Source organism: Camelina sativa, chromosome 2 (assembly GCF_000633955.1).
Source record: "Camelina sativa cultivar DH55 chromosome 2, Cs, whole genome shotgun sequence".
NCBI lineage: Eukaryota > Viridiplantae > Streptophyta > Magnoliopsida > Brassicales > Brassicaceae > Camelina > Camelina sativa.
In genome coordinates this window covers 12,529,358-12,543,343 of record NC_025686.1, presented here as the reverse complement: position 1 = coordinate 12,543,343, position 13,986 = coordinate 12,529,358, and the positions used below count along the sequence as shown (strand labels likewise).

General features: G+C 34.4%; 1 protein-coding gene and 1 pseudogene across 1 annotated transcript; one reads left to right on the top strand and one right to left on the bottom strand.

Annotated features, from left to right (window-relative positions):
• LOC104723029 lies at positions 4,156–7,575 on the top strand (annotated as a pseudogene).
• On the bottom strand, positions 11,422–12,188 carry LOC104751252. The gene is made up of 2 exons (XM_010473170.1): positions 11,704–12,188; positions 11,422–11,626 (listed from the first exon to the last, which is right to left on the bottom strand). The coding sequence occupies exons 1-2, from the start codon at positions 12,186–12,188 to the stop codon at positions 11,422–11,424; spliced, it is 690 nt and encodes a 229-aa protein (XP_010471472.1).

Below are 13,986 nucleotides of genomic sequence, written 5' to 3'. Positions count from 1 at the left end.
TTTTTTTATATATTCAAGTTTGTAATCTAAATTTTGTGTTCATAACATCTTAGTTATGGTCCATGGTATTTCAACTTTTTTATGAATATCATTAATTCTAAAAATAATTTGCAATTGTGTTCAATAAACAAAAAAAGGTTTCTAACCCATTTGAAATATTGGGGGATATAAGAGGAAACATGGCTGCATTGTAGGATTTTTTTTATTGGGATGAACAGGTAATTTATTGGAAACTAAGAGTTAAAAGAAGGAGATAGGAACATAACTTTTCCAAACTAGTGCGACGAACAGATTTGCACATAATTCATAATTGTATTACCTCCATCAAAGATGGTAATTGAACAATTTTCTGTGGTAAGGCATGAAGTTGGTACTCATTCATGCTGAACGCTATTTCACGGAAGTAGTTTAGATATATTTTGTTTATTAATTTAAAAAGACTTTCAAATTTGACAGCTTTAAACACACAGAAATCTTAAATTATGTATGACAAAATCTAACCATTATTTAAGTTTTATAGTTAGTATAGGGGTCTAGCTATTCTATAGAACAAGAGTAAACTAATCAAGCTCTTTATATTAGTACTAGCAATAGATCCGCGCTACGCGCGGTAGTTAGATGAAAGTGTATTCCGAATTTTGTTCTATACATTTTTTTTTGGTTTTTGTAAATTCATCTTTACGTTTGTTTTTGTATTTAATTTTGGTTGCTTATGTTGTTTTGTTGGATATTTTAATAAAAATATTTTTTGGAGTAAGTATAATTTAGTTTGCTGTTTTTAAAGGAAAAATTGAGATCATTTTGTGTGTTTATAATGCTTTAAAAAAAAGTTATTATTAGAAGTTAACATTGTTTAGTTGAAGTTGTTGTTTTGTTGTAGCTGTTAGTTGTCATTAATTTATTATTATTTTCCATTTTGTGGTTGGATTGTTATTTAATATTTTCATATGTATTTTGTAAACTGTTGGAGTAATTTTTTTGTCAATGTTTTAGTGTTTGGAGTGAAAAATATTGTGGATTTTATTAAGAAAAATAAATAAGTTATTTATTGTGGATTTTATTGTCAATATTTTTTCTAGGCTATTTTTGTTTGTTTCATTCAGACCCAATTTCTCTGTAAGACTTATAATTTGTGGGTTAATTGGACCATTATTTGTATGTTATTGAGTTGAAATTGATTTGTTCTTTTTCAAAATCCGATGTCCTCGTGAACAGATAGGAGAAGAGCAATTTTCCGATCTAGAGGTCTGTTTGAGGATTGAACTTATGTCTTTGATGCTCGTAATCGTTTTTTTCAATCATTCCTATCGTAATCGTTTTCTTTTGATTTTTTTGGGGTTTGCATATTTAATTGATTCCTTGCTCGCTTCGTATCTATTGGGGATATTTGGTTATCCCTTGTTGATTTTGTTAAAGGTGAATGTCAATTGGGTTGCAAATTTGTTTATATGAAAATATGTTGGCTTCTTTAGGTTTCCTAATTAAGTTGTGAGTTATTTTGTGTTATTTGTTGTAATTTTTTTCTCGTTTGTCCTGTGAGTGATTTTTTTTATTCGATGTGAGTTGTGTTTTGGGGAAAATTAATTTTCTTGTTTATCTTGCCGTAATTTTATAAAGTCCGGGTTGTTTTTTTGTTTCTTCGGTTGTTTTTTTCATATAATTTTGTGTTACGGTTGTCTGATTGTGACATTCATATATCTGAATCTTTTTAGTTTATTAAATATGTGTTCATCTCTTTGCGTCTTTGTCTTTGGTGATGGATTTGTGAAGTGCTGCCAAATAATTATTTTAACTGATTTCTAGTTGTGTTTCCTTGATTGTTTGAAAGTGTTGCTTGGGTTGCCTTGTTTCGATATTTGAAATTTTAAATTATGATCAGTTTAATATAAATCTTTAACTATATTATTACCACTAATGAAAAATTATAGTATTGTTTTCTTATTTTAACATTTAAATTATTTTACATAATTATTTTTTATTTAAACTTTCGATTAATTATAATTAACAAAAAATATGCACTAAATGAATATTTTAAATTTATTTTAAAATAAAAAAATTGAATTCATAGGATTTAAAAATAGTGATGGGTCTAGAGAATTTGAATGAAATAGTGTTGGGCGTACAGATTTTAGATGAAATTTAGTTGATCAGTTTGTCATTTGTATGATTGTTTAAAGGGCTTATTAAAATCTGTAAGGCGGTTGTTTTTTGTTATTTGTTGTAATTTTTTTTTCCGTTTGTCCTGTGAGTGATTTTTTTGATTCGATGTGAGTTGTGTTTTGGGGAAAATTAATTTTGTTGTTTATCTTGCTGTAATTTTATAAAGTCCGGGTTGTTTTTTTTGTTTCTTTGATTGTCTTTTTCATATAATTTTGTGTTACGGTTATCTGATTGTGACATTCATATATCTGAATCTTTTTAGTTTATTAAATGTGTGTTCATCTCTTTGCATCTTTGTCTTTGGTGATGGATTTGTGAAGTGCTGCCAAATAATTATTTTAACTGATTTGTAGTTGTGTTTCCTTTATTCTTTGAAAGTGTTGCTTGGGTTGCATTGTTTTGATATTTGAAGTTTTAAATTATGATCAGTTTAATAGAAATCTTTAATTATATTATTACCACTAATGAAAAATTATAGTATTGTTTTCTTATTTTAACATTTGATTCATTTTACATAATTATTTTTTCTTTAAACTTTCGATTAATTATAATTAATAAAAAATATGCACTAAATGAATATTTTAAATTTCTTTTAAAATAAAAATTTGAATTCATAGGATTTGAAAATAGTGATGGGTATAGAGAATTTGAATGAAATAGTGTTGGGCCTACAGATTTTAGATAAAATTTAGTTGATCAGTTTGTCATTTGTATGATTGTTTAAATGGCCTATTAAAATCTGTAAGGCCCATAAAATTAAAGAAGATGTGGCTGATGTGGCAGCTGAGGTGGCTGCATCATGAGTGAGAAAAGCTAACTTTATATATATACTAGAATTTGTACCCGCGCACGCGCGGGATTTTAATTTAAAATATTTCTTATCAACAGAAATTGTTGAGCTCAATATAATCATTCCAACTTTTGAGTATAAATCTATATAAATACTAAGCTTATATACTTTACTCAGTGATATACAACATATATATTTTTGAAGATAATATTTCTTTGTTATATCTATTTGTGATTTAACGTTGAATTTTAGTTAAAAAAATTATCAATAAGAATCATTGAATATGAATATAATTTGAAGATTAAAAGATAAATCTATAAAAATGCCGTACTTATTTTACTAATCTATATATAACATATATTGTCTAGTGTCGCAATAATATTGTCGACAATATTCTGACCTTTTATCTTTAAAAGAGTTCATTCCATATTCATATCCTATGAAAAAATAATTTTAAAAGTTCCAACGTCAATGTTGATCGTTGACCTAATTATAGAGACCATTTAAACATATCGATATCTTATATTAAATGCGATAAACAAAGTTTCATGAACAGTTTTAGTGCTATGTCGCTACAATGAGGCTGTCCAAATGCATCATCTGCAATAATAGAATTTCCGACTAAGTCATGAATGCTTAAATGATGAAACGTTTAAACTCCACAATGAATATCTATTGACTAATCCAAGTTACATATTTTTCTAAAATCTCATATGTTATTTGCATATGTTAATTTTGTGATGCAATCCCAGCTTCGTCTTCTCAAAAAAAGCATAGTGTACTTTAAATATGATTTTTTGTTAATGTTTTGGGTTAAATGCATTTGATAATATATATATAAAGTTTTCATTTATTTTACTTAATTCATTTTAGATAGTTATTATTTTTATTATTTACTAAAAAATTATATTATTATTTATACTATTTTAAAATTTAATTAATTTTAGTTAATTCGTTTTTTATTAATTTTTAACTATTATTAATTATAAGTAATAAATCTGCAATAAATGAATATTAAAAATAATATATTTTTTAAGAAAAAAAATTGATTAGGTAGAAGTGAGTAAAATTAACTTTATATATATAGATATAGATTTTTTTGCGAGGGTAAATGAACCACATGCTCTTAAATAACGTAGTTTTCACTTTCTTTAATTATTTTTGAGTCAAAGGAATTTAAAAGTCAACAAGCTCAACAGTGAGAGAACTTATAATTTGTCTCCTTCGTTTAGTATGACTTCTCCCAACCAAAAAATCTGAAACCAGAGGACTTTTGAACAACTCTCAAGTCACAAATTCACTCTCATGGCTTCTTCTTCTCCTTCTTCGCCGCCTCAAACCTGGAGATACCGAGTTTTCACGAGCTTCCATGGACCAGACGTGCGTAAACTATTCCTCAGTCATTTACGCAAACAGTTTAGCTACAATGGCATATCCATGTTCAACGATCAAGAAATCGAGAGAAGCCAAACCATAGCTCCTTCTCTCACCCAAGCGATTAGGGAATCAAGGATCTCTATCGTCGTGCTCTCCAAGAATTACGCTTCTTCGGGATGGTGCTTGGATGAATTGTTGGAGATTTTGAAATGCAAAGAAGATATAGGACAAATAGTGATGACGGTCTTTTACGGCGTAGATCCATCTCATGTGCGGAACCAAACCGGAGTATTTGGGAGCGTGTTCAATCAAACTTGTGCTCGTAGAACAGAGGAAGAGAGGCGAAGATGGAGCCAAGCTTTGAATGTTGTGGGCAACATAGCTGGGGAACACTTGCTTAACTGGTAACATTTGCTATAATTTGGCTATTTTTTGATGGAAACTGTGATTTGAATCTCTCTCTCTCTCTCTCTCTCTCTCTCTCTTTTGTTAGGGAAAACGAAGCGGAAATGATCGAGAAGATTGCGAGAGATGTATCAGACAAACTAGTTGCTACTACACAGTCTAATGATTTCGATGGCATGGTTGGACTTGAACCTCATTTGTTGGAAATGCAGTCTTTGCTAGATTTGGATTATGATGGAGTTAAGATTGTTGGAATCTATGGTCCTGCTGGTATTGGTAAGACTACAATTGCTAGAGCTTTGCAAAGTCTACTCTCCAATAGGTTTCAGCTTACTTGCTTTGTGGAGAATCTTAGGGGAAGCTATCATAGTGGTCTTGATGATTATGGTTTGAAGTTGCGTTTACAGGAACACCTTCTTTCAAAGATTTTGAACCACAATGAAATGAGGATAGGTCATTTAGGTGTTATACAGGACAGGTTATGCGACATGAAAGTCCTTATCGTTCTTGATGATGTGGATGATCTTAAGCAATTGGAGGCTTTGGCTGATGATACTAACTGGTTTGGTCCTGGAAGCAGGGTTGTTGTAACCACGGAAGATCAAGAAATTTTGGTCCAGCATGGTATCGATATTACATACCATGTGGGGTTTCCATCTAGAGAAGAAGCTCTTAATATATTTAGTAGATATACTTTTAGACAGAGCACTCCATCTGATGGTTTTGAAAAGCTTGCCAAAAGAGTAACAGAGCTCTGCAGCAACCTTCCGTTAGGTCTCCGTGTCATGGGTTCATCTTTACGCGGAAAGGATGAAGATGAGTGGGAAGTTATACTGCATAGGCTAGAAATTAGCCTTGATCGAGATATCGAGAGAGTACTTAGAATCGGATATGATAGCTTAGATGAGAATGAGCAAATATTATTTCTCCATATTGCAGTCTTCTTCAACTATAACGATGGTGAATTGGTGAAAGACATGTTCGCTGACAGTAATGTGGATGTCAAAACCGGTTTGAAGATCCTAGTCAATAGATCCTTAATAAGTACCACTGGTACTGGGGAAATAGTGATGCACAGACTACTACAACAAGTGGGTCGTAAAGCCATTCAGAGACAAAAGCCTTGGGAAAGACAAATCTTAATTGATGCTCATGAGATTTCTCATGTCCTTGAAAATGATACAGTAAGTATTTTTTGTTTCTTTCTTTCTATGTGCATGTTATATTCGTTAGATATAACACATTGATAAAGTTAGCAGGCAAAGAGAAATAAATCCTCTTATTTGGAATTTGGTTTAGGGTACGGGAGTTGTTTCTGGCATATCGTTTGATACGTCAGATACCAAAGAAGTGTTTATAAGCAAGAGAGCGCTTAAAAGAATGCCTAATCTTCGTTTCCTCAAAGTTTACAAAAGAAGATATGATGGAAATGATAGGAATGCATATACCAGTAGAGATGGAGTTTCCCCATCGCTTAAGGTTACTACACTGGGAGGCATATCCAAGCAAGTGTCTTCCTCCAACATTTCATCCAGAATATCTTGTTGAACTGGATATGAAGTATAGCCAGGTTGAGAAGCTCTGGGATGGAATCCAGGTTGGTTTCTCTATTTCTTTGCATTGAATCTATGTATTTTTCTCTGCATGTTATATGATATTGGCTTGTCTGTTTTGTTGTTCTATATATTAGCCTCTTACAAGTCTCAAGAAGCTGGATTTGTCAGCGTCTTATCACCTGAAGGTTCTCCCAGATCTTTCAAAAGCTATAAATCTTGAGACATTGAAACTGGGTATTTGCGTGAGTTTGGTAGAGATTCCATCCTCATGTTCACAACTTCATAAACTACAGAAGTTCTGGTTGAGTACTTGCAACCAAGAAGTCATTCCAGCTCACTTGAGTTTGGAATCCCTTGAATACGTCTTCATGAGAGGATTCTCAAAATTGAGAAACATTCTAGTTATCTCAACGCACATAAAAAGGGTAGATGTATCAAACACGGAGTTAGAAGATGTACCTGCATCAGTTACGCTGTGGTCTGGTCTAAGGTCTTCTTCTACTAAGAAAAGTGGAATGCTCAAGGAAATTATACATCACCACACGAGTGTAACCGAACTAGCCCTGAAATATACTGACATTGCAAGGATTCCAGATTCCATCAAAGCTCTTCATGGGTTACAACACCTTATTCGTCAAAGCTGTAGATCACTTGAATCAATGCCAAAGCTCTCTGGTTCACACACATTCCTACGTGCAGAGGATTGTGAATCACTGGAGACCGTATTCTGCCCTTTGAACACTCCAAATGCGCTGCTCAGTTTCGACAACTGCTTCAAATTGGGTCAACAATCGAAAACAGAAAATATGCAACAATCATCTCTTCATGGGTCGGCTCTCTTACCTGGGAGTGAAGTACCTGCAGCATTCCATTACCGAGCTAAAGGAAGTTCTTTGACCATTCTTCCTAATGTTATCAATCTTCTTTCTGCTTTCTCGAGATTTAAGGTTTGCCTCGTTGTTTCACCCAACCATCAGATAAAAGAAGGTAGCATTTCCAAACTATTGTGTCGTACCACAGGCAAAGGGGACGTATTTCTCCCCATTCATGAGGTCTACGTTTACACTTTTCCTGGATTTCAAACGGAACACCTGTTTATATTTTACTCTGACTTCCTTGAAGATCATATTAAGTACCCTGGATTCTGCAGAGAGATAGTGTTCGAATTCATCAGCATATTCAATGACTTCGACGTTATTGAATGTGGTGTTCAGATTTGGACCAAGCAAAGCACTGAAGGGAGAAATAAATCAAGATTAAATAACCAAGTGGTTGGATATCGTCTACATAGTGTCAGTCATGAGATCAATGAGATTGAATCCAGCGATTCCTCTGAAGATGAGAGTGATGTCCATGTCCCTGCTCCTCGTAGTCGTAGATATGTGTGTGACTCGAACCCTATGAATATTAGACGCAGAAAGTACATAAATTGTTGGAGTCTACTCATGCTCTGCTGCGATCTTTCTAGTATTATGAGAACCATCAGAAGATTTGTTTCAGGAAGATAGGAGAATAGATGCGAGGAGCAAGGAAGAACCATCTCTTTGATATTATGGTAGATTTCTTCCTCCGTCTCATTGGATATTTTTGTTTCCAATTAATTAGAAACAGAATATCATTCGGTATGTCCTCATGCTTGCAGATTATTTCATAGAAACCTTGCCGCAAGATTTCCCAAGGACCATTTCAAAGGTACATTTTTGTTTCAGAGTCGGCTTTACGTTGTTCTTAATTACTTACACATTATTTGTAAAAAAATTTTGTCAGCAGTTAATTACTTAATTACTTATACTGGGATATCTCCTAGTATTGAGTAATAGTGAAATACAGAGTTTTAATAGTGAAATACAGAGTTTTAATAGTGAAATACAGAGTTTTGATGAGCTCAGCAACAAATCGCATAAGCAACAATAGAAAGAAGAGAACAACTCAAATGGATTGAAAGTTTTGGAACCATAGATAGAGAAAGGTGTCTTGGTCTGGAGTTGGAGGTTGTCCCCGGCTGACTGCATTGTCAAGCCCGATGAGTCTACGTCGAAGCAGAAGTTGTATATCCTTCCTGAGCTTATCTGTAGAAGAGGAGGTAGAGTGAAGCCTTGTATTACGCCCAAATTGAGTATAGAAGAGCTTGAAAAATTAATTGGCAGATGACATTAAGCTTCCTATTTGCGGTAGGATTCTTGATCCAAGTGAGGAGTCCATTGAAATTGTTAGAAAGAGGCGGATGTAGCTGAGCAAAGAAATCCAGCCATAAGACCTTCGCATACGAACACTGGAAGAATAGATGGTCCCTTGATTCATCCCCTGCTAGACAAAGTAAACAATTAGCTGGAACCTGCAAATTCCAACTTCTCAATCTGTCCCTTGTCATTAGTCTGTTAAGCACCGTGAGCCAAACCATGAATGCCATCTTGGGAATTCTTTCCTTTAGCCATATTTGAGAATGCCATTGAACCCTTGGACCTTGCGGGTGCAAATGCCTCCAGGTTCTCATTGAGGAGTGTTGGAATTCTTACTTTGACCTCTGTTTTACTCACAAAGGTTTGATCTCTCACTTCCTCTCTTTCACTCTCTTTGTTTCACTTTCGTTGGTGTAGAGAGAGAGAAAGTATCCAAGAAGCGTTTATGCTTAACCTTCTACATTGATAATATCTTGGATGAGGTTCTATTAGAGCATGTACAACGGTGGTATTTAATGGGTTTTTAGGATTGCTTAAGAATAAAAATAAATCATAATACATAATAAAAGTTAAAATCGATCCTTAATTAAGCATTGTTAGTATCGATTCTTATCTCACATGCGTCTTTCTCTGATTGGTTCGTGAATTTAACAAAAGAAAAAAAAAACATCGACGGAAGCTTTTTTTTTCCTTCTCTTCCTCTCTCTTTCATTTCACGAACCGATTCCAAAATCGGTGTTTTTTTCTCAAGTCGGAATCCATCGAATTGAGAGAGGAGATGAATCGGAAAAGGTTGGGAATCCGCCGTTCATGCTTCTGAATACCTCCTTAGGTCTGCCAAGAGATGGACATTATTACTCTGCTTTGGGATACTCTTCACCGATAGGTATGAATTTTTTTATAAATTTTGAATTTTTTTTTTTTGTTTCTGAAACAGTTTTTGAATTTGTTCTCCTTTAGTTTTAATTTCACATGATGATGCTCTTTATTATGGTTTGTTTCTTTCACATGTTGATCGAGTTTAAAAAATTAAGTTTCGTGTTTCAATGAGTTTTGATTGCTTTATTCAGTTTCAACATATTTTGCTTTCTGAGATTTTATAAATTTTCCTCCTTTTTGGGTTTTGACTGGTTTATAATCACCATTGTTTCGAAGCTCAATGTTTTAACTTTTGATTATTTTGGTCTGATTGGTAATTTCGTTTCTCATTTGCTATTCTCTTTGGTTTGATGAAACAGAATGAGAATTTATATCAACTCACATGATGAATATTGTATATGCCGTTGGATTTAGCTACAAGACATGATTTTGAAACTAACACACTCTAAAAAACATTTGGTATGAAATTTACTGTTGCAGGATGGGAATATTTCAGAGTCTAAAGACATAGCTCGACCATCCGTAACAGAAGCTGAAAGGTTGAAGCTGATATCTGAAGGCTGTGGTCCAAAAACTGTGAGTGTAATGTGCTCCTTGTTGGATCCTTTTTATATGTCTCTAATTAGGTCTGCCAAGTCTAGGCTCCTCTGATGCACAAGGCTGGAGGACATGTGGTTTATTCATGTTCTTGTTCTCTTTCCGTTTGGGATATCTCTTTGTTTTTATAAACTTGATTATGAAGTTTGGCTTCCTGAGTTTTGGACTTTGCCATCAGAAACTTTTCAAACACGATTTGGTCCTTTTGATTGGATGTTTATAGTTTTGAAGGGAGAAAACCCGGCGTGTTTTCAAGTGATGAAGATGTCGTTACAAGAACTGTGGAGGTTATGCTTATTGTTCAGGTTTGTGTCTTGAATGGTATAAAATGTTTTTCATCCATTCTACGATTATTTCTTGTTTTAATTTTTCTATCTCATGTGAAACTATCCATGTTTGTTTAACTGGTTCTGATGAGGCAGAAGTGGCAACTGAGTTTAAAGAAATGGCGAAAGCGTTTGCTGAAAGAGCTAGAGCAAGCTCTCCAACTCTTCCTCTGACTGTATTAGTAATGCAACGATCAATGGGATTAGCAACTGCAAGTTTCTCTTTGATGCAGATAGTCGAGGTTCTATAAGAAGAAAAGCATCAGGTTAGTAACTCGTCTCTTTCCTCTATCTTCTCTGTTTTTTGTATTTCTGATGCTACATCTATTAATCCTACTTGTCTCTGTTATTTCAGGTTTTGGATGATGCTTTTATCGATCAGTGTTGGCTTTGATGGACACACTTCTTCTCTATGCTATGTCTTCAGGGAAGTAACATCATTTGGATCAGTGTTGTCTAATCATGTTTAAAGGATCAACTTGTTCAAACTTGAGTGTTAATTTTCAAAAAAAAAAATTCAGAATTTTAAGAACCCAAAATTAGGTTCTACCGTTGGAGCATACAATTTTACAGTTTTTAAAAAAGTTTTTAACTCCATTATTTCCAAATATTATAATTAAAAACATACTTAAGTATCCTTTTTTAGTATCTACCATTGAACTTGCTCTTACAACATCACAACACTTATATACTTAGGTTTATTGTTAACCTAATTACTATAGCAAACACACTTAACCCATAATGGTTAATGGGCATTTACTACACTCATGGCCCATGGCCTCTTTCTTTTTCTTCTTTCCTCTTTCACCTTACGACACAAAAGCTCTTCTCTTCTTCTTCTTTGATGCTTAGCATCTCTGTTCTCTTCATCCTCTCACCTTTCTCTTTGTTTCTTGTTTTGCAGGATTAACCAATTAATCAACTTCCAACAAGGAGAAGGTTCCCTCAGTTTGATCTGCAGACAACTTCCATAAGAATACATCATCACCCAAACCAATAGTAGGAGGTGAATGTTCCTGGAGACACGATCTGAGTAGCTGCACCAGAGGGTTCCTCCCACGAGGTAAAGTCCAACTCCCATTTACTGAGGCTTGGGATACTTTACTAAGAAGACCAATACCTGATACCTCGGTCCATTTTCACCAGTAATCTCAATCAGTGGGCTGAGACAATGCATCCTGGCCTGAGACAATCTCACAGTAAACAAAAGGCCTTGCTAGTAACCGAAGTTTTATCAGTCGCCTCCAAATCCAGCTTCCAGATAGTCTGAAATCAGCCGTCCAGAAGCTTCTACCCCTGATCAAGTGAGCTTTAATCCATGATACCCATAGAGAATCAGCTTGAGAGAAAAGAAGCCTGAGTCCAAAAACTTGGTTCCAATTCTTCAAACTTCGAATTCCCAGTCCACCCGAGGCCTTTGGAGAACAAATAACCTCTCCAATTCATCAATACATTTACTCGGAAGTAGAAAGATGGATGCCCAGAAGTTGATTGTGCTGTTTATGACTGACTGAAGAAGTTGCAGCCTGCCAACGAAGGAGAGATGTCGATGTGTCCACCCCATTATCCGACTTTTAACCTTGTCGATCAAGGGCTGATAATCTGTTGCAGTGAGTTTATGAGTAATGAGAGGAACACCAAGATATCTAACCGGCAACGAGCCATGGAGGAGGTTATGTCTTGAAGCCATATCCGTAATGCCCATTCGGTTGTTTCCATCCAAGAATAGACATGTTTTTGTAAGGTTGACTCCCAATCCTGATATTGACTTGAACTGATCAAGAACTTCCAGTATTGCAGCCAAAGAGTCTTCAGATCCATCAAAAAACACGAGGAGATCGTCTGCAAAGCTCAGATGAGTTACCAAGGAATTACCACACATAGGATGAGGCTTGATTAACTGCTGACTAGCCGCCATATCCACCTTCCGCGACAATATATCCATCACAAGAGTAAAAAAGAGGCGCAGAGATAGAGTCACCTTGGCGTAAGCCTTTTTTCCCAGGAAAATATCCTATGAGCTCACCGTTGAAAGCAATCGAGAAGGATGGAGTTGTAAAGCAAACAAACTAACCAGTTGTGCTAGATTTATTTTATAAATTGTTTTATGCTTGTAAATAAGTCATGCTAGATTTATTTTATAAGTCGTACAGTAGTCTCAATAATTGTTATTCGTAAGAATATGTATATTTACCATTTCTATACGTAGTGTCCTTTTTTTTTTTTTTCTTATATGAGAAAACAATTTCCTTTTTCTTTTTTCCTTTTCCTTATATATATGAAAAGTAAAAGTAAAACCCCTTGTCGCTCTAGACTCTAGTCTATATATATACTACAGTACTACACCAACAAAGCCAAAAATTAACAAGAGTTTATTAGCTTCAGAGTCTCTCGTCTCATCCGTTCATCCCTGAATCAACAATAGGCACGAAGAGGAACATGGCGACTCATGAGTCGCAGATTGGACTCGCCTTGATCTCCAAGCAACGTTCAAGTCACAATATGAAGACATTCAAGTCATTGGGATCACTACCTTCTTCTACAAGTTCTACTGATGCAATCTTCATCATTGATGAAGACGACGACGGGGAGGAGGTTTCGTCATACCTAGAGCCGAGTAATGACAATGAATTAAGTAGCGTGGTCAAGGGGTTACTGAAGTCGAAGGATGATGATGATAATACTCCATACAAAGTAGATTGGTTGTTTTTGTCTGCTGATCTGCATGAGAATGACGGAGAAGAAGAACGATGATGAGAGATCATTACCAACTCCTCTAGAGTCTGCCATGGTAAGCGTTTGATCCATGGCTACATCTTGACGAGACGACATGAATACATGATAGATCTCTTTTCTTCTTGTTTTCGTTAATTGATATATATTTTCTTATTATGTAAAGCAAACATCTAATGGATCTTGTTGACCATGTATTTCCTCCATCTATATGAGAGTATTAATGTTCCTACTTGCGATCGACTTTAAATTGCCATATTTTACCCGAAAGAATACCCTTTTTTTTTTTCAACCCTTTCACATAACGGAAGTGCAACCGTATGAAGACGTACTACTTTGGGTCTGTCAACGTGAACACTTGATTACAGTGTTATACAATTTTAAAGATCATGAGAAGGTAGCAAAGTAAACATATTTTAAACATACAAGTAAATCATACTCAATTTTGTAAACATAAACCTCAATCAGCTTGATGCACAAGCAAGCCCAAAAAAATTAGAATTGGAAGTTTAGGAAGTTGTGAGAAATAAGGAAATTGTCTTCCTAGAGAGATTAGGAAAGTGAGTCTTTAAGTTCCTTATAAATAGAGATGTCGGATTGTGACTTCCTATTATTTGAGATTAGAGATATTGAGAGCTTTAGGTTTTTAAGTTATTTTTCCTAAAGTAATAAAGAGAGTTCTTTTGAGATTGTGTTGATTCTCTTTCTTGAATCCTAGAGTTTATATATATTTGACGTGGTTCTCATAATAAATTAAATTATTTCTAAACTTCGCAGAATGATTAAAATTTAAACAATATGTCGGCCACAAAAATGAAAAGGTAATCAAAAATATATAATGGAAATTTGTTGCTGAAGAAAAAAAACAATTCCTAATTACAGTTGGAGTTGGAATTGTACGATAAGGCTATATATAAATAGACAACTCATGTAACTCGGGGAATTCATAAATCTCTTTCTTCGAAAGGAAAACTGGACTCTTG

What these genes read in the sequence shown, in the direction of transcription:
- LOC104751252 (XM_010473170.1), bottom strand. Translation starts at nt 12,188, where the DNA reads ATGGCGGCTAGTCAGCAGTTAATCAAGCCTCATCCTATGTGTGGTAAT. An exon ending in TGTATTGATGAATTGGAGAG is followed by an intron (nt 11,627 to 11,703) that starts GTTATTTGTTCT and finishes TTTTGGACTCAG; the next exon opens with GCTTCTTTTCTCTCAAGCTG.